The 14959-nt window shown below is 39.3% G+C and overlaps 1 protein-coding gene across 5 annotated transcripts; it reads right to left on the bottom strand.

The window, feature by feature from the left end:
- Positions 1–738: 738 nt before the first annotated feature.
- On the bottom strand, positions 739–7259 carry LOC104456625 (long chain acyl-CoA synthetase 1). Of its 5 annotated transcripts, none has more exons than XM_010071462.3 (21): positions 7183–7228; positions 6592–6677; positions 5949–6103; positions 5583–5646; positions 5355–5444; positions 5164–5220; positions 4995–5043; positions 4559–4635; positions 4405–4444; positions 4232–4326; positions 3705–3872; positions 3511–3621; positions 3198–3285; positions 3021–3087; positions 2824–2899; positions 2564–2681; positions 1921–2166; positions 1688–1827; positions 1395–1577; positions 1165–1284; positions 739–1082 (listed from the first exon to the last, which is right to left on the bottom strand). In XM_010071462.3, the coding sequence occupies exons 3-21, from the start codon at positions 6092–6094 to the stop codon at positions 1035–1037; spliced, it is 1983 nt and encodes a 660-aa protein (XP_010069764.2). In that variant the 5' UTR covers positions 6095–6103; positions 6592–6677; positions 7183–7228; the 3' UTR covers positions 739–1034. The 5 variants fall into 5 exon arrangements, with proteins under 5 accessions (XP_010069764.2, XP_010069765.2, XP_010069766.2 ...); XM_010071463.3 differs by lacking the exon at positions 7183–7228 and adding an exon at positions 6917–7161; XM_010071464.3 differs by lacking the exon at positions 6592–6677 and having other exon boundaries at positions 7183–7259.
- Between the last annotated feature and the right edge of the window lie 7700 nt (positions 7260–14959).

Below are 14959 nucleotides of genomic sequence, written 5' to 3'. Positions count from 1 at the left end.
TTTCGTTGACGTGTGGGTGTCGTTTTATCAACAAATAGGCGTAGTTTAATTGAGTCATTCGTTAGAATAATATTTTACTCAATTTTTTATATCTTTTTCAATAATTTGTTAGGAATTCAAGTGTGTCAACTTAAGTATTCACCATAGGATGGTTTTCAGCTTTGCAAGGTGAGTGCTATTATTACTTCTATAATTTACATGCTCGTGTCTTGAAAACAGTAGAGTTTTAGTATAGTATGTACTTTTCTAGCTGATTGAAAATGTGTTTCTTACAAAAGGTAAGATGGGATCAAATTTGATTGTACTTTTAACAAGTTTTAACTCCACTTTTTAAAGTTTTACCAATTGAATCATAAAACTTTTCATATTTTGTTAATCGTCGAAAAGTTCAAACCTATTATATTTTTGCAATTCGGTCCAAGTTTGGTCGGAAAATTTTATTTTATCAATCGAGTCCATTCGATCAAGATGGATGTCGACCATCCTACATTGCACAACTAACACTAATGTGGATAAATTTTTAATGATGTTTTAACTTTTTTGAAATTTTAATATTTTTTTTTCATTTCTTTTGCCTTTTTTCCTCCCCTTCCCCTCTTCCTCTAACTGGTCGCCATGCCTTAGCGATGGCCAACGCCGGCCAGAAGTGAGGGCCGCGAGCCTTACCGGCCACTTGTGTTTTCTGTGATGTTTATTTACAATAGCCGTTTGCAGATCTGCCATTCACGAAAAAGACGATCACACTGGGGTCGAAGATAAAAATTCCTGAAGATTATTCTTGCATAATTGCCACTTGGTCGACACAAGGGCAAATGCAGTACAAATTTGTAATCAACACGAGCTTTCTTGCGAACGAAAACTTCCGCACGGTGTTCCGCGTCACAGTTTTCAGCTAATTATGGACATGCGAAAAACTTAACACAAGGATGCTAGTACATCCGACAATGGGGAACCTGCTGGTCATAGCAGCAGCATCGATGGATCGAAAGCAGTCGTTGCCTAATGGTCCTCAACCTCTAGGCGACTACTGAAGTTCATTGTCTCCCACCAGCCAAAGTTCGGTACAGTTCATCGATCTGCGCCTGTCCAAACAGCCGTGGAGTCCGTTGTTGAGTTCGACATCAAGTGCCGAGAGTTTGACGAGAAGGGAATGAAATATTTTACCTGATAGTGGTTTAGCAGCTTGTTTCTCTTCTTCTTGAGCGTCGCGGTCACCAGATCTCTTTCCATGTCGAAGAGGAGCGGTTCGAGGATGACTCCTTTGATGTACTCGAAGCCCCTCAGCTGGTGGGAAAAGTGGCAGTGAATCGATTCCAAGCAACAGACAATAAATTAAGATGGACTAGATCAACTTAGATTCCATAGGCTTATCTGATATCCGACAGCATATGTACCTTGTTTCGTTGAGCGATGTCTCTGAACTCAGCGAGGATGTGCTCTTTCAACAGAGTGAGAGAACAAAGTTCGGAAAAGGACCCCGGGTAACCGTTGGCGACCGCCCACTTTCTGGTGTTCTCTTCGTGCGGTACGACGACTGCGACTAGCATTGATTTGAAGCTGTCCCCATATACCCAAATCTTAACAAGCATGAAAATAAGGGAAGTGAGAACTCTGGATTGTTTTCTATCGCCAATCTAGTGATTGGGTAAACAATACAGATGATGGACAGAAAGCCATGATGCCTCACATCTTCCACTATTGGGGCAACTCCATAAACATTTTCCAAATACTCCAGCGCAACATACTCTCCCTGGGAGAGCTTTACAAGATTCTTCTTCCGATCAATGATCTTGACGCTGCCATTAGGAAGCATTTCCCCAATGTCCCCTGAAAGATCACAGAAGCTGCTAATAAGTACTGTCATGATGATTGGTGTCCATTCACTGAGGGAGAGCATGCGAAATTTAATGTCAGCCATACCTGTATGGAACCAGCCATCCTTTATAGATTCTCTTGTCAACTCGGGATTTTTGTAGTATTCTGAAAAAACCATCTTTCCCCTAAAGCATATCTCGCCACACGGAGGGTTCCCCAGCGGATTGTAGCCCATCTCCGAAACTTCTTCCAGGCGCATCTCATTGTATACGGACACCGCGCCAACAGATCCAATCAAGGACATTTCGTCAGGAAATCCGAGAGTTGTTGGCCCGCAGGTTTCGGTCAAGCCTGAAGACATTTCAATGTGACTAGATCATAATTCATGTAGAAGCTGGACAACGTTGAGTTGCATCATCTGCAATCCATTTAATGACCTTAAGCCAAACTAGAAACCATGCCTTAAGATCAAGCTAATACGGATGACTATCTAATAGCAGACCCGTACCGAACATTGGAAGTATGACTTTTCAATTAGATAATGAGATGAAAATAAGTAATCTTCAACGGACCAACTTAGTATAATTAACTATCATATGAAATACACCTAAATTAATAGACAAACACAAATTAAGCCTTTTTTTGGCTTGATTAAAGTTACTGTTTATAGGAGGGGTAATTAAGCCTTTTTTTTTGGCTCCAGTCAATGTAAACAATAATAGAATGTGCTAATGATGCAGTTCATTACCATAGCCTTGAACCACAAAAGCACAGGAAGTAACCCGTAGGAACTCTTCAATCTCAGTGCTCAGTGGCGCACCTCCAGATACTATAAGGCGAAGCCTGCCACCTAACTTAGCTTTTACCTGCAAGGCTCTTAAGTAAATTCAGCAGGGAAAACCGCTTTTCCTTTTCCAGGAGAGCAAACACCTCCGGCATTATCATGCAAATATGGACATGAGTGGTGAGTAATGAGTTAAGATAGAAAAAATTGAAACATGGGACAACCTTCCTGAAAGCCAGGCAATCTGCCAACGGCGATGCCTCTTTTTGTTTATATCCAAGATTCATCCAGTGTAGTTTGCTGTATAAGAAAAAGGGGCAATCATACACATAAATTATTTTTTTCTGGTAGGAGCAAAAGACTGCTGCTCTCTTGATGAGGGTGAGAGATCGATTAGCGGCAACAAACCAAAGGAACTTACTGCCTGTAGAGAAGATTGAATATCCTCTGCCTCACAGGATTGAGTTCTTCTATCGCCACTTTAATGCCTATAACATAGAGAACTTATTTTCAGGAAATTTCTAAGTAAAGAAACCAAATCAGTGTAGTGAGAAATTCTTTTGCATTCATCTGAACTTTGAAGGGACACTTCCCATACTTTCATGTATCCTTTCGAATACTCGAGGCACGCCTGCCAAAAACGTCGGCTTCAACTCCATCAGATCATCTCTCAGTGCATTCAAGTCCTTTCATCGAGAGAATGAGCACGGCTTAGAAAATGAATCACTTCAATTGAGTGCTCAAAAACACGGGACAGGAAGTTTAGGAGCAGAAAATACATTAATTGCCCGATGAGTCAAGAGAGCATGTATGAACTTGCAAAAGGGGAATGATTAGACTTTTTTGGTTGGTGTAAGAATGCCAGCATGACAGACGGTTGAGTAACTGAATATATAATGTTGGTGACATACCCCATGATAATAGCCAATGGAAGCGCCCTTGTGGAAAAAATATTCCTCAATGGCACGGTCAAGAATGTGAGCAAGCGGCAAGAAAGATAGATACACATCGTCCACCGTCATCTGTTTGTCCTCAAACAGCCGTGTCAAAACTCACCAAAGATCAAATTCTCAAAGACTAACTAAATACCGAAGATCTAATTTACCTTATCTTCAAATTGCTCCAAAAAGAGATCCATCCCTGCTACAAAAGATGCGAGGTTTTCATGTGTCAGAACAACACCTTTCGGATCTCCACTGGTGCCGCTGGTGTACATGAGTGTGCAGATGTCAAAAGGCCGAGGTGGCAAAATGTCCGACGGATTTTCCTTTCCCTGGTTAAAGTCAATTATCTAAAATGAGGAAAGAGATAATCAAGGCCGACACTGTTTGTGAGATTCACAAACTAGGATAACAGTTTCGTTTATTTCTCCCCGTAGCTCTTATGCATTATCTATAAAGTAACATCAGGGGATTCAGATATTTCAGAGGTCAGCTTGTGGCTGCACTAAGGCCATGTTCCCAGTTAATGATCTCATCGACTAGCAACCTGGCAGATTATTCTCGAACGAAAATTAAAAAGATGACAGTGACAACATCATAATGCTCTTGAGCCCCTGATATCTGTAGATCATTTTTTTTGGTAAAGAAGATATTTGTAGATCTTTAAAGGTGAAAATATCAAGAAACACACCATCTGAAGGAACTCATCCCATGTATATGGTATAGTCCCTGTTTGAACCGCTTCTTCTTTCTCGCCCTCTGCCATAGACGTAAAGCAAATGATCGCTGCAAACAAAATTTAACCTCCATTAATTAGACTTCCAGCAATTGCAAGAAGTCCATAGCGATCACAGAAATCCTCACATTTTAGCTTTTTGGCAGAAAGGCAATCTGGATTTAGAAGCTGCAAATCAAGGAATCGAGGAGAATTCAGTGTGATTTAGGGCCGCCATGCATGTCGATATCACTAGGAAACCATCTGATTATATAGAAAAGCAGAAAGATAAATGGTACTCACTTGTTTTACTTTCTTATCTTGGATGAAAACAAAATTTATCTCCGCATGATCCAGTATGAAGTTAACAGCTCGTGGACCTGCCTCCAAGAAAATCCTCAACTTAGGCTCAATAAACACAGATGAAAGTAAGAAAATGCTACTAAACCTATTTAGTTGGAAACCAGCAGATAGAATTGCAATCTGGATAAGGCTGCTTATTACTTATTCTTATGTACAGTCTTTCTAAAAGAACATAAGCTGCAAACATGCAAGATCATTTAATGGCAAACACAATCGTGTTGCTTTATTAGCTAGGCTGACCAATTTTTCGAGTAAATTTAACTTTTGGCCCAAAGCAACCAGCCAGTCAGACAGGAGACATGGCTCTACAGCACGAGACACTTGCTCATATGCAGTTCAAGATATTAGATCAGGAAATTCCTTGAAAAAACAATACCGAGGGTATCGTAGAGAGGCACGCATACCAAACTGTGTGAGTTGCAAGCCTACACCAAATTCCCAAAATCCATTTAGAATAGTCTCAAAAGTGGTAAAAGCTAATCGAGCAGGGGAGGAAAATGGCGGCAATCATATTGGGTAAGACAAAAAGAAAGAGAGAGATGAACCTCCATTGCCATAACCCACTGTGGGCAGTTCGCTCCGTAAATTCCCACTCTGGAGCCCTATGAAAGGGGACAAAGATAACAATGAAACAAGATTGAAATTTGCTCTAAATCACCTAATCTGATCCATCTATGCATGTGTATTTCCATGTGTTAATCTCTATCGAGAAATTCCAGAGCTGTCGCATTCTTACAGGTTCAGCTCCGGATGCACGTAATGCAGAACCGATATGCAAGACTTCGTCATAGACTTCCTTGTAGGATTTCCAGGCATAAGGTCCTGGCTGCAGCACAAAATGAAAGCACTTAGGAATTGAAAAACGAATTCATAGGTGTCCCATTTTTGCGCGTGATACCCTCTTTTCTAGTGAATAAAAAGTAGCTCCAAAGATTGCAACATTTCATGGATAAGTAAATGAAACCTTTCCACTGATTATTTTGCGCCATCCGAGCATCTTGTTTTTAGGATGCTTTTCGGCGGATACCCTGCATCACAATACATTCCTGTCACGAGTGGAATCTAGCAACGGTTATCCATAGATCCTTTTAAACTAATCCATGACATCGCATTCATGATGCTTTACTTTTTTTATCACTCGAAGCAATTCAACCTTAAGATTTTCCAGACAAGATTTTGCTTCGCACACAGGTCCTACTCCATTTGCTTCCTCTAGCTCTCTTTTAACCATTGAAGAGAGGCTTTTTTCGTTTCTGTACTTTTTTGCCGGAGCAAGATTAAAACACTCGTTGCCCATCCTTTTCGATAATGCGTAGTTAACATGAATTACCTGAAAATGTCCCATGTTGTATTTATGTTGGGATCAGTCGGAGGAAATCCATTTTTGGCAAGTAGGTTTCGATAGACAGGGCCCACCGAGGGCTTTCCATCTCGGCCCTCCCTTCCATCCTCAACCTTGGCCGCAAAAACCTTCATTTGCTTTATCTGCAAAACATGGATGAGCCAAAGACTAAGCTGATGGAACTTTATTAAAATCATCAGCAAAAGATGTCAACAAAGCGAACTCAACAAAAAGTCATGAATGGTGCTCAACAGCATAAAGAAGCAAGCGCTGATGCTCCTAGAAAGTCTCAACTCATCATCAAGTTTCCAGTCAAGTCCTCAGAGATCCTTCAGATGTAATTAATTAAAGAATCAAGAGACGGCAATGCCAACTAATGAGCCATTCTCAACATAATTAACGCTGATGTGACACTCTGTAGTTGACCAAAGAAATAAAATTCCGAAGCTAAAATTTTCACAACAAGAACGAAATTTCCACTAACCAAGCCCAATCAAAGTTCTATTAAAAAATAGAAGGGGAAAAAACCCATTTGGATCAGCAGTTACGTGGTCATTGGAACAGCAGCAGGAATTGACCGAAAGCTTTAAAATTTGGAAGTATGAATGTGGTCCTGGAAAAATCAACTTACTCTGCTAAGACCCTGCAATTCTGGTGAATATGAGTATGATAAAATTGGCACTCAAGACATCAAGGACTCGCCACCTTCAGAGAGCTCTTGGGGAATAACAAAAAAAAAACAGAAGTGTGATGATCGAGGAATTCTAGAAACTATAGCTGAAACCGTTAGTGGAATTTATAGCCTAAGGAACCTTTTTTAAGTCAAAAAGTAAGCTAAAAACTGCATGCAGAGCCCGCAGAGCCCGCAGAGAAAAGAAGAAGAAGAATCAAAAAACAAAGCGACAGAAACCAAGGCTTGTATTTCGAAGAGCGTGCTATAAAAGACAAGATGATACCTGCACATCCATCTTGACATCCACCGTAAGCTAAAAGACTCAACTCACATAAGAACACAATTAAAAAGAAAAAGGAAAGCCTCTCCAACAGAAACCTCCACAACCCATCAGTCTTCCACCACCTTCTTCCCACAAGTTACATGCAGCATTACAGATTATGGTTCAAAAATGCTGATTGAGGCACAACCCCATGCCAAGCGTTGTTGTTCAGTTTAGCCGAGAGAGAGAGAGAGAGAGAGAGAGAGAGAGAGAGAGAGAGAGATTACTCTCGAGTCTATTTGCGAGATTAACACGGCCCTGCCCGACAACCTTGGTGGGGAGTTTGAGGAATGACTTGAATTTATGGAAGGTGAATTTAAGGAAGGTGAGGAGAGCCACACAGGTGACCCACCGCAAATAATTTTTAAATCGAATCTTACCAACAAGTGTCCTAACCAATCATAAATGCCCAAAAGAGCATAGTTTGATTGTTCAAACAATTATTTCATATGACATGGAAAAATCTGGGCACTGAGAGTTACCGACTGAGTAGCAAGCGTTTCCCGACGCTACTGGGCAAATTCTTTTTATTTTAATGTTTCCTACTCTTGAGCATCTCACGTTAAGTCTAATGAAACTTACATGCGAATATTAAAGTTATGGTAAGCATATATATAAGTGAAAGTTCAGTGTAGATAAATCAACTCTCAGAAAAAAGGACAAAAAAAAAAGCTTGCTGTAAAGAATGCTAGGAAAGGCCAGATGGTGATTTAATGAGTTGGTTGAAGCCGGTGAGCGGTTTTGCTGACATCTCACTGTCTCTTTATTTATTACACAACTTGTGTTTTTGCGTATCAACATGTAAGTAGATATTTGCAAGAAAGTTTTGTTTCTGCTTCTTCGGAAACACATTGTAGTATTGAATTAGACAAAGATGTACACTTCTCAATGAATTGTCGAGATTAATTCTCTCGTGATCCAATGGCCAGTGATCCTCCCTGAAAATCTGATTCTTGAGAGTTTGTAGAAATGGCAAGAGGATAACATGAAATGGAAACTCAACTCTCTGATTTGTACATCGTAAAGTTAGAATAATGTTAAAGTAAAAGGTAGAGAAAGACTACATATAAAGATTATTCCTCCCGTAAGTAACGCGGGATACTTAAAAGATAAAAATGGATGACGTTTTAGAATAATATCACATATGCAAAGTCTTACTTAAGAAGGGTCATGATAGCAAACACATTGAAGGTTATCGTTAGGCTCATACTTAATTAAATAGCATTCCATTTTAATGCACTATACATTTCATAAGGAAAAAAAAGTCATGCATAAGTTTTGTGGGAAAACTATAAATAGTTTTAAAAGTTTAAACTATTAGAGAAAACTTTTTAACACTTCGCTTCACATGTAAATTAAATTTTAATTTAAGAATAAAGTGTTAAGATATACAATTAAGGACCAAATAAGGGGTTTGAAAAGATTTGAACTCAAAATTTTCTACTAATATCTAGAAATTCAAGATATGTTAGTTGACTTTTCATAAGTTTCTCAATGGCCCTCATTAATAAGATTATGTTGAAATGGAAAGTTAATGAAGCGATGATGTGAAGTTCTATTGGGACTAAATCTATGACTTACTTGTCTAATACCAAATAAGGTTATCCATTATATGTTGTATCATGACCTTATTGATCTTTTCAAAGAAAAGAAGGTTTAGAAAAAAACAAAAGGATGGAAGGAGATGGTCTTGAGTGGTTGTACTTGGCTGGCTCAATTACTTTAAGACAGTCCCCGTACAAACAGCGAATTCTGCCAAGCGAGGCAATGCGGGGAAATTCTTTTGTCTTCCCTTTTTGGGTAAATGTTCAATTCAATGCGCTATTTCAAGAAAGTATTCAATCAGTATTTCACCAAAGGTCATCCTCAGACGCCAGTCCAGAAAGACGGTGCATGCGGATGCGGTAATTTTAGTATTGATGCTTGATGTACTTGAGCCTGCGTGGCTACTGCATGCTCTGTCTTCCTACCTATAACGCACAAACCCTGTAAGTTTTATGCTTTGAAGATGTTTTTTACCATGTCCAACGTCGATTTAGAAGAGAAGATTAGATAACTTATGAATGATGTTCAGATACCGACGTGAACCTCATATGATATGGTTGGAATCCATCACCAGAATCAATGCCGTTTTTCCTCCCCCATTGCATGCTTTCAATCATCTCACGTTCCATGTAGTGCTGTGTTATCACCAATCCACCATGCATACAATCAGAGTCCCGGGATGTGGAGCAAGTGGTTCCCCATGACTATAATGTGTAAACCCTAAAGACTCTCTCTCTCTCTCTCTCTCTCAATGAAAAAGAAAGGGAGAAAAAATCAAGACCATTCAATAAGTCCAGCGATGAGGCGTTAACTTCTCAGATGATAAATTTAAGATAAAGTGACTATTCTTATGAGCTTAATTTCACCTCCTCTTTGTACAAAGAAATGCGTCTATATAGTTGAAACAATAGTTATCTCTTTCCTTCAACCCCGGATGCTGTAGTTCTTTCCCATTATGCAAAGCTTTTGAGAGAGCTCAACGCTATGAAGTCCCTTCTCTTGGTCCTACACTAATCTGCCTACTCTTTATAGAACTTCGTGGACCATTGCCACTAGCTATAGTCCCAAGCTGTATAGGCAGACATCATGCAGTCCCTGTGAAACAATTAAGTCAGACCACACCTAATATCTACAGACAACTCATAAGGATTTGTCGTTTCCAATAAGTAATTTATCAGGATTTACAGTTCCAGCGATTTTGATATTGCTCTTGCCACATCTTGTTTCGGATACTCAAGCTGCTTTTGTGCTTGGGAGATGGATAGCGTAAAATGTTGTCATAACCTTTGTACTGTCTGATAAAATGAATAAGAGCGGAGGAAGAAAAGATTGGCTGGGAGTCGAGCTGGATATGCCGTAAGCTTATGATTGCATGCAATGGCCATTCATTCTAGAGATTCTATGAGCTTTGGGGTTTGATCCCAGATGTGTTCAACTTATTCAAAAATGCATTTCAATTGTGTCGACTTGTTAATGGTTCACCTCATGGTTGAATACATACATCGAGAGGACTCCGGCAAGGAGTTCCACTCTCTTCTTAACCCTTTGTTCGGAGCATGGAAGTGTTATCTCGCATTCTTTCCTGCGTTGAACATGCCAGGAAGAGTCATGGCATTAAAGCAGGAAGGAATAGCCTGCAAATCACACATCTTCTAATGCGCATGATATCATTTCATTCACCAAGGCATCCCACATAGACCATACGGAGATGAATAGCTGCCTGGAACTCTTTTGTTAGCTATGAGGACAATGTGTGAATCTACCGAAGCCGGCAATCTTCTTTTCCTGTAATATTGACTTGCACAAATCTTGCTGAGATGGAAGAGTGTTTCACCTATGTTGGGCATACTTTCTTATCAGACCGTGTGCATGACATTTTGACCATATAGAACACCCCATGCACTCTTTTAGTATATATGTTATTAATTAAAGAATAAATACACTATAAGTTTTAAAACTTGTCATGATAATGCAATTGAGTCCTAAAACTTAATGTAATCAAGTCCGTTCATTAACTCCATTCAATTTAGCTAATGAAAAATGCCGATGTAACTTCTTCTTCTTTTTCTCTCTTCTGCATGGCCTTGACATTATTAAAACATAAAGTATAAGACTAACAACATTGTTTTGGTCCAAATCTTTGTTTTAACCCAAATTTTAGTTAACTTTAATTAAAAAAATACAAAAAAAAAAAAAAAATCGCCAATGTTGGCAAACTATCACCAAGAAGGGCTAGCAATGGCTGGTGGTGGTTGCCAGGGCCCGGGTGGTGGCCTGCGACCCTCACCAACCACAGGCACCCACTTGGTATCAGCTCGCTAAGGCCAACAACTGCTGGTAGCCATCGTCCGACCATTGCCAACATGTCCAACTTTGTCGGGGCAATGAAAGTGAGGGTTGTAGGCCTTCGCATGTTTTTTCTTTTCTTTTCTTTTTTTATTTAAAATTTAGCATTTTCATTCTTAATCTAACTAAAATTTAGGATAAAAAATAGGATTGGACAAAAACAACATCATTTTAGCTTTATTTTCATGTTTTAGCTATAAGACCCACCGGTAGGTAGCTGTGATGGTTCAGGGCTTGCTCTTTATCGTTGAGATCGCAAGTTCGAATCTCTAGGTGTTAGCGTTTTAAGTGGGGGGCCATGGTGGTGGGGTCATGTACTAGTCTCCCTTGAGGTATAGGGGCCTGGTCCTTCGGTGTTGTCCAGGCACGAGAGGCTTATGGTGGAATCCTTGGTTACCGAAAAAAAAAAAATCATGTAAGAGAAAGAAAATATATATAAAAAAATAACATTAGCATTTTCATAGGCAAAAAAAAAAAAAAAAAAAAAAAAGTGTCATAACTTTTGTACAACACTTACTTTGATGCCAAATTTTTTTGGCATATCACTTAAGTGTCAAATTGGAGAAAAAAAAAAGATAATTTAGGTGTTTCCGATGACAAATTCCGACAATTTATCTCACGTGACATTTTTTATGATAATTTACTATCTAAGTGGCATTCTTAAAAGACATCCAACGTGGACAATGACTTGGCCTTAAAACTTTTTCTCATTCCATCTTCTCTTTCTAATCCCAGAACATCGAAGCTCAAGCTTAGAGGAAGTAAAAATTCTCTTCAGTGGTGACCAAACCCACTCTAAATCAACCCCAAAGTGGTTTCTGCGGCTCCAGCTCCACCTTCTACAGCCATTCCCCTCCCTCCCAACCCCTACATCAACATTACTTCCTTCATCACCACCTACTCCCACCGCAGCTCCACCACCTTCATTGATGCCTCCTCCGGCCTCTACGTCCCCTTCCGCAAACTTTGGCGCTTTGCTGACTCCCTCGCCTCCCGCCTCTTCGCCATGGGCATCCGCAAGGGCAGCATCCTCTTCCTTCTCTACCCCCAACTCCATTTCCTTCCTCAAAATCCCACTGTAAAAATTGCAATTCCGGTGAGACAAAACAACACAAATGATGTAGTAGACGTCTATTGCAAGTTTCAGTCGCTAATTGTGCCTCAAATCCACTGTTGTGAGGTTAGGATTTGAGCAAGAGGCTGCATTTTTCCCCCAAATGATCTATTGTTGGGTTAGGGTTTGATATAAAACTGAATTTGGGGCAATCATGTCTTAAACGGCATCATTTAGGGCTATTAATGCTAATTGGGACAAGTCACGACAATCGGAAGAAATGTTAAAATATTGTTACGTCAGCTTTCGGGCATCCCAAATCAGAGTTGATACTAAAGTGATCATTTTCTTTTTTTTTTAAATTGACACTAAGTAATCTAATACAAAACTTTAACATCAAAATAAGTGCCGTATGAAAGTTATGACATTTTTAGAGTCATTTTCTCAATTTTCTATTAATCATGTCGGACGAAACTAAGCGAAGAACTTGATTGTACTAATTTAATGAATTTTAAAATTTGATTACACTTTTTAAAAGTTTTAGACTTTATAACAAATTTAAGGATTTGGAGTGCATTTATTCCACTATTTAATTAGCATTCAGCTGCTAACTAAAATATATTAAAAACTAGGGTGGTTGTTGTCACCCCACCCATTACTGCCCCAACCAATCACCATTATTATCTCTGACCAAAACAAAAAAGTCATCATTATTGTCAATTAATCGAGGATAACCAATCATTATCGTGACCCCCTCATGTCATTCGATGGAACATGTGGAAATTTCTCAAGAAGCCGTCACATGGCGGTCATTTTCTTCTAGATATCTGAGAACCCATCGACCAACATGATTGTCGCCAGAATTCACGAGGCCAACAGAGAAATTACTCGCCTTAGACGAGATGGTGGCCTTGTGCATGCGTCTGGAATTTAAAGAGTCTTGACTATAAACATGACATGAATGAATCAAGCGTGCACACATTACTCTTTCCTCTCTCTTTTTTTTTCTCCTTTTTACATCAATGTACTGTGCCAGGTTCCGATAGCACCTAACCGTCCCGTATTATGTCTGTCTATAAAAATTCTACTAAGCTAGATACGATTTTCACTGTGATGTAATCTATCTAACTCATTGCGTTTGCATATAATAAGGGAAAAAAAGAGGAAGGAAGAAATCATCAGATCGAGTACAACGTTATTGCGCGGCCATCCATGGAGCAAGCCGCAGGAATGAGGAGCGCATTGAAAGCGAATGCAAAGCGGGGCCTGCATTGATATGATATAAAAAGGTGCATCGGTATCATCACAGCCATTTATAGGACCAGCGATGGTGTCACGGTCATTACACTTCTACCAACCTTTACAAGCTCATTGACAAAGTCGTGATCACCGACAAGTGAAATTCATAAGATATGTTTCCACGAGAGTTATGGCTACGACGCGAGAGCAACAGGTTTTAAGAATGGTAGCGAGCGGTTAGTTGGCATTAGGAAACTGCGGAAGGGACGTTGCTGTACGATCACGATCCAAAAATTTAATTTCCTTCGATAGAGCCTTCAGTGCCGGCTTCGATATTGACAGAACCTTTGCAAACAAAATGAAAACATACGTGGAAAGCAGGTCGCCTTGTACGTCGAAAGTAAGGAAGAGGCTTGCAGTCTTCACACGTCGCACCACCTAATTCACCCGTATATCATAGAGCCTCATTTTCTTCTAACAACCCTCCAAGAAATCTCATTCTACTTGGTCATAGGCTTTCACCGTATCTAATTTCAAAGTTGCTTGACAATCCCCTTTTCCCCCTTTAGACTCTCAGTTGATGAATGATTTACTATGCTGCCAATATATTATCTTAAATTTGCCTTCCATGTACAGAAGAAGCATTTTGTTCATTGGAAACAAGCACAGATAACTAGGGTTTCAACCTACTGGCCATGATTATGGCAAAATCTTACATGCAAAACTGCATTTGCTTGGACATCGAATTTGGTCTAAAATCTCTTGGGTTTGGCACTTCGTGTATATGTCCTACTCAAGAAGGGTGTAAATTTCTCGGTGACTAAAGGTGCGTTTAATAATATTTCTGTTCAAAAAGTGCTCCCCGGAACATAAATATTTTTTAACGAAGAACGTATTTGATAACCGCACAAAATTTATGTTCCCAGAATAGAAAAAAAAAACAGAAACACATTTGGTAAACCTATATAATTTTTGTTTCTTTTAATATTTTTATTTTTTTTTCCTTTTTTTTTCTTTTTTCTTCTTTCTTCCTTTTGGCCGATCGCCGGCGACCGGCTGATGAGGGCCGGCAGCCTCGCCCAAATCCGACAAGGCCAAGCTTGCCTAGCCATCGGCGAGGCTGAAGAAAAAAAGAAGAGGAAAAAGAAGCGAAGAAAAGGAGAAAAAGAAGAAGTGTTTCTTGGGTTGTTCCCGAAAATAAGAAATAAGTTTTTTCAACTTTTATTTTTGTTCCAAATCTGTTTCCGAGAACAAAAGTATAAATAAACAAATTTCTATTCTTTTTTTTTTTGTTCTTAGGAACAAAATAATAAAAATTTATGTTCCGGGAACAGAAACAAATTTAAACAAACAGCCTCTAAGAACTCTTGCTCCTCTTTGCATACATCTTTATCAAGCACTGACCAGTTATTTGGATAGAATAAAAGAATAAAAATTTGTGTTCCGAAAAACAGAAATAAATTTAGACAAACGGCCCCAAAGAACTCTTGTGCCTCTTTGCATACATCTTTGTCAAGCACTGACCAGTTATTTGGATAGAACAAAAGAATAAAAATTTGTGTTCTGAAGAACAGAAACAAATTTAAACAAATAGCCCCTAAAAACTCTTGCACCTCTTTGCATACATCTTTGTCAAACACTTATCAGTTATTTGGATAAAAGAGTCCCATTTAGACCGTCACTTGCTGTCTGAGAGACCTGTCATATGTTATGTCCCTGTACCGGGGCAATTTTCAAGATTGGATGGAAGGTGCAACGCCTTTATGAGCAGTAAAGATTCTAGAAAAGCTGCCGGGTCTGAATTTCAAGGACAGTGGCCT

Source organism: Eucalyptus grandis, chromosome 8, assembly GCF_016545825.1.
Source record: "Eucalyptus grandis isolate ANBG69807.140 chromosome 8, ASM1654582v1, whole genome shotgun sequence".
Lineage (NCBI taxonomy): Eukaryota > Viridiplantae > Streptophyta > Magnoliopsida > Myrtales > Myrtaceae > Eucalyptus > Eucalyptus grandis.
Note: the sequence above shows the minus strand (reverse complement) of the source record. Positions and strands in the feature narration are given on the sequence as shown.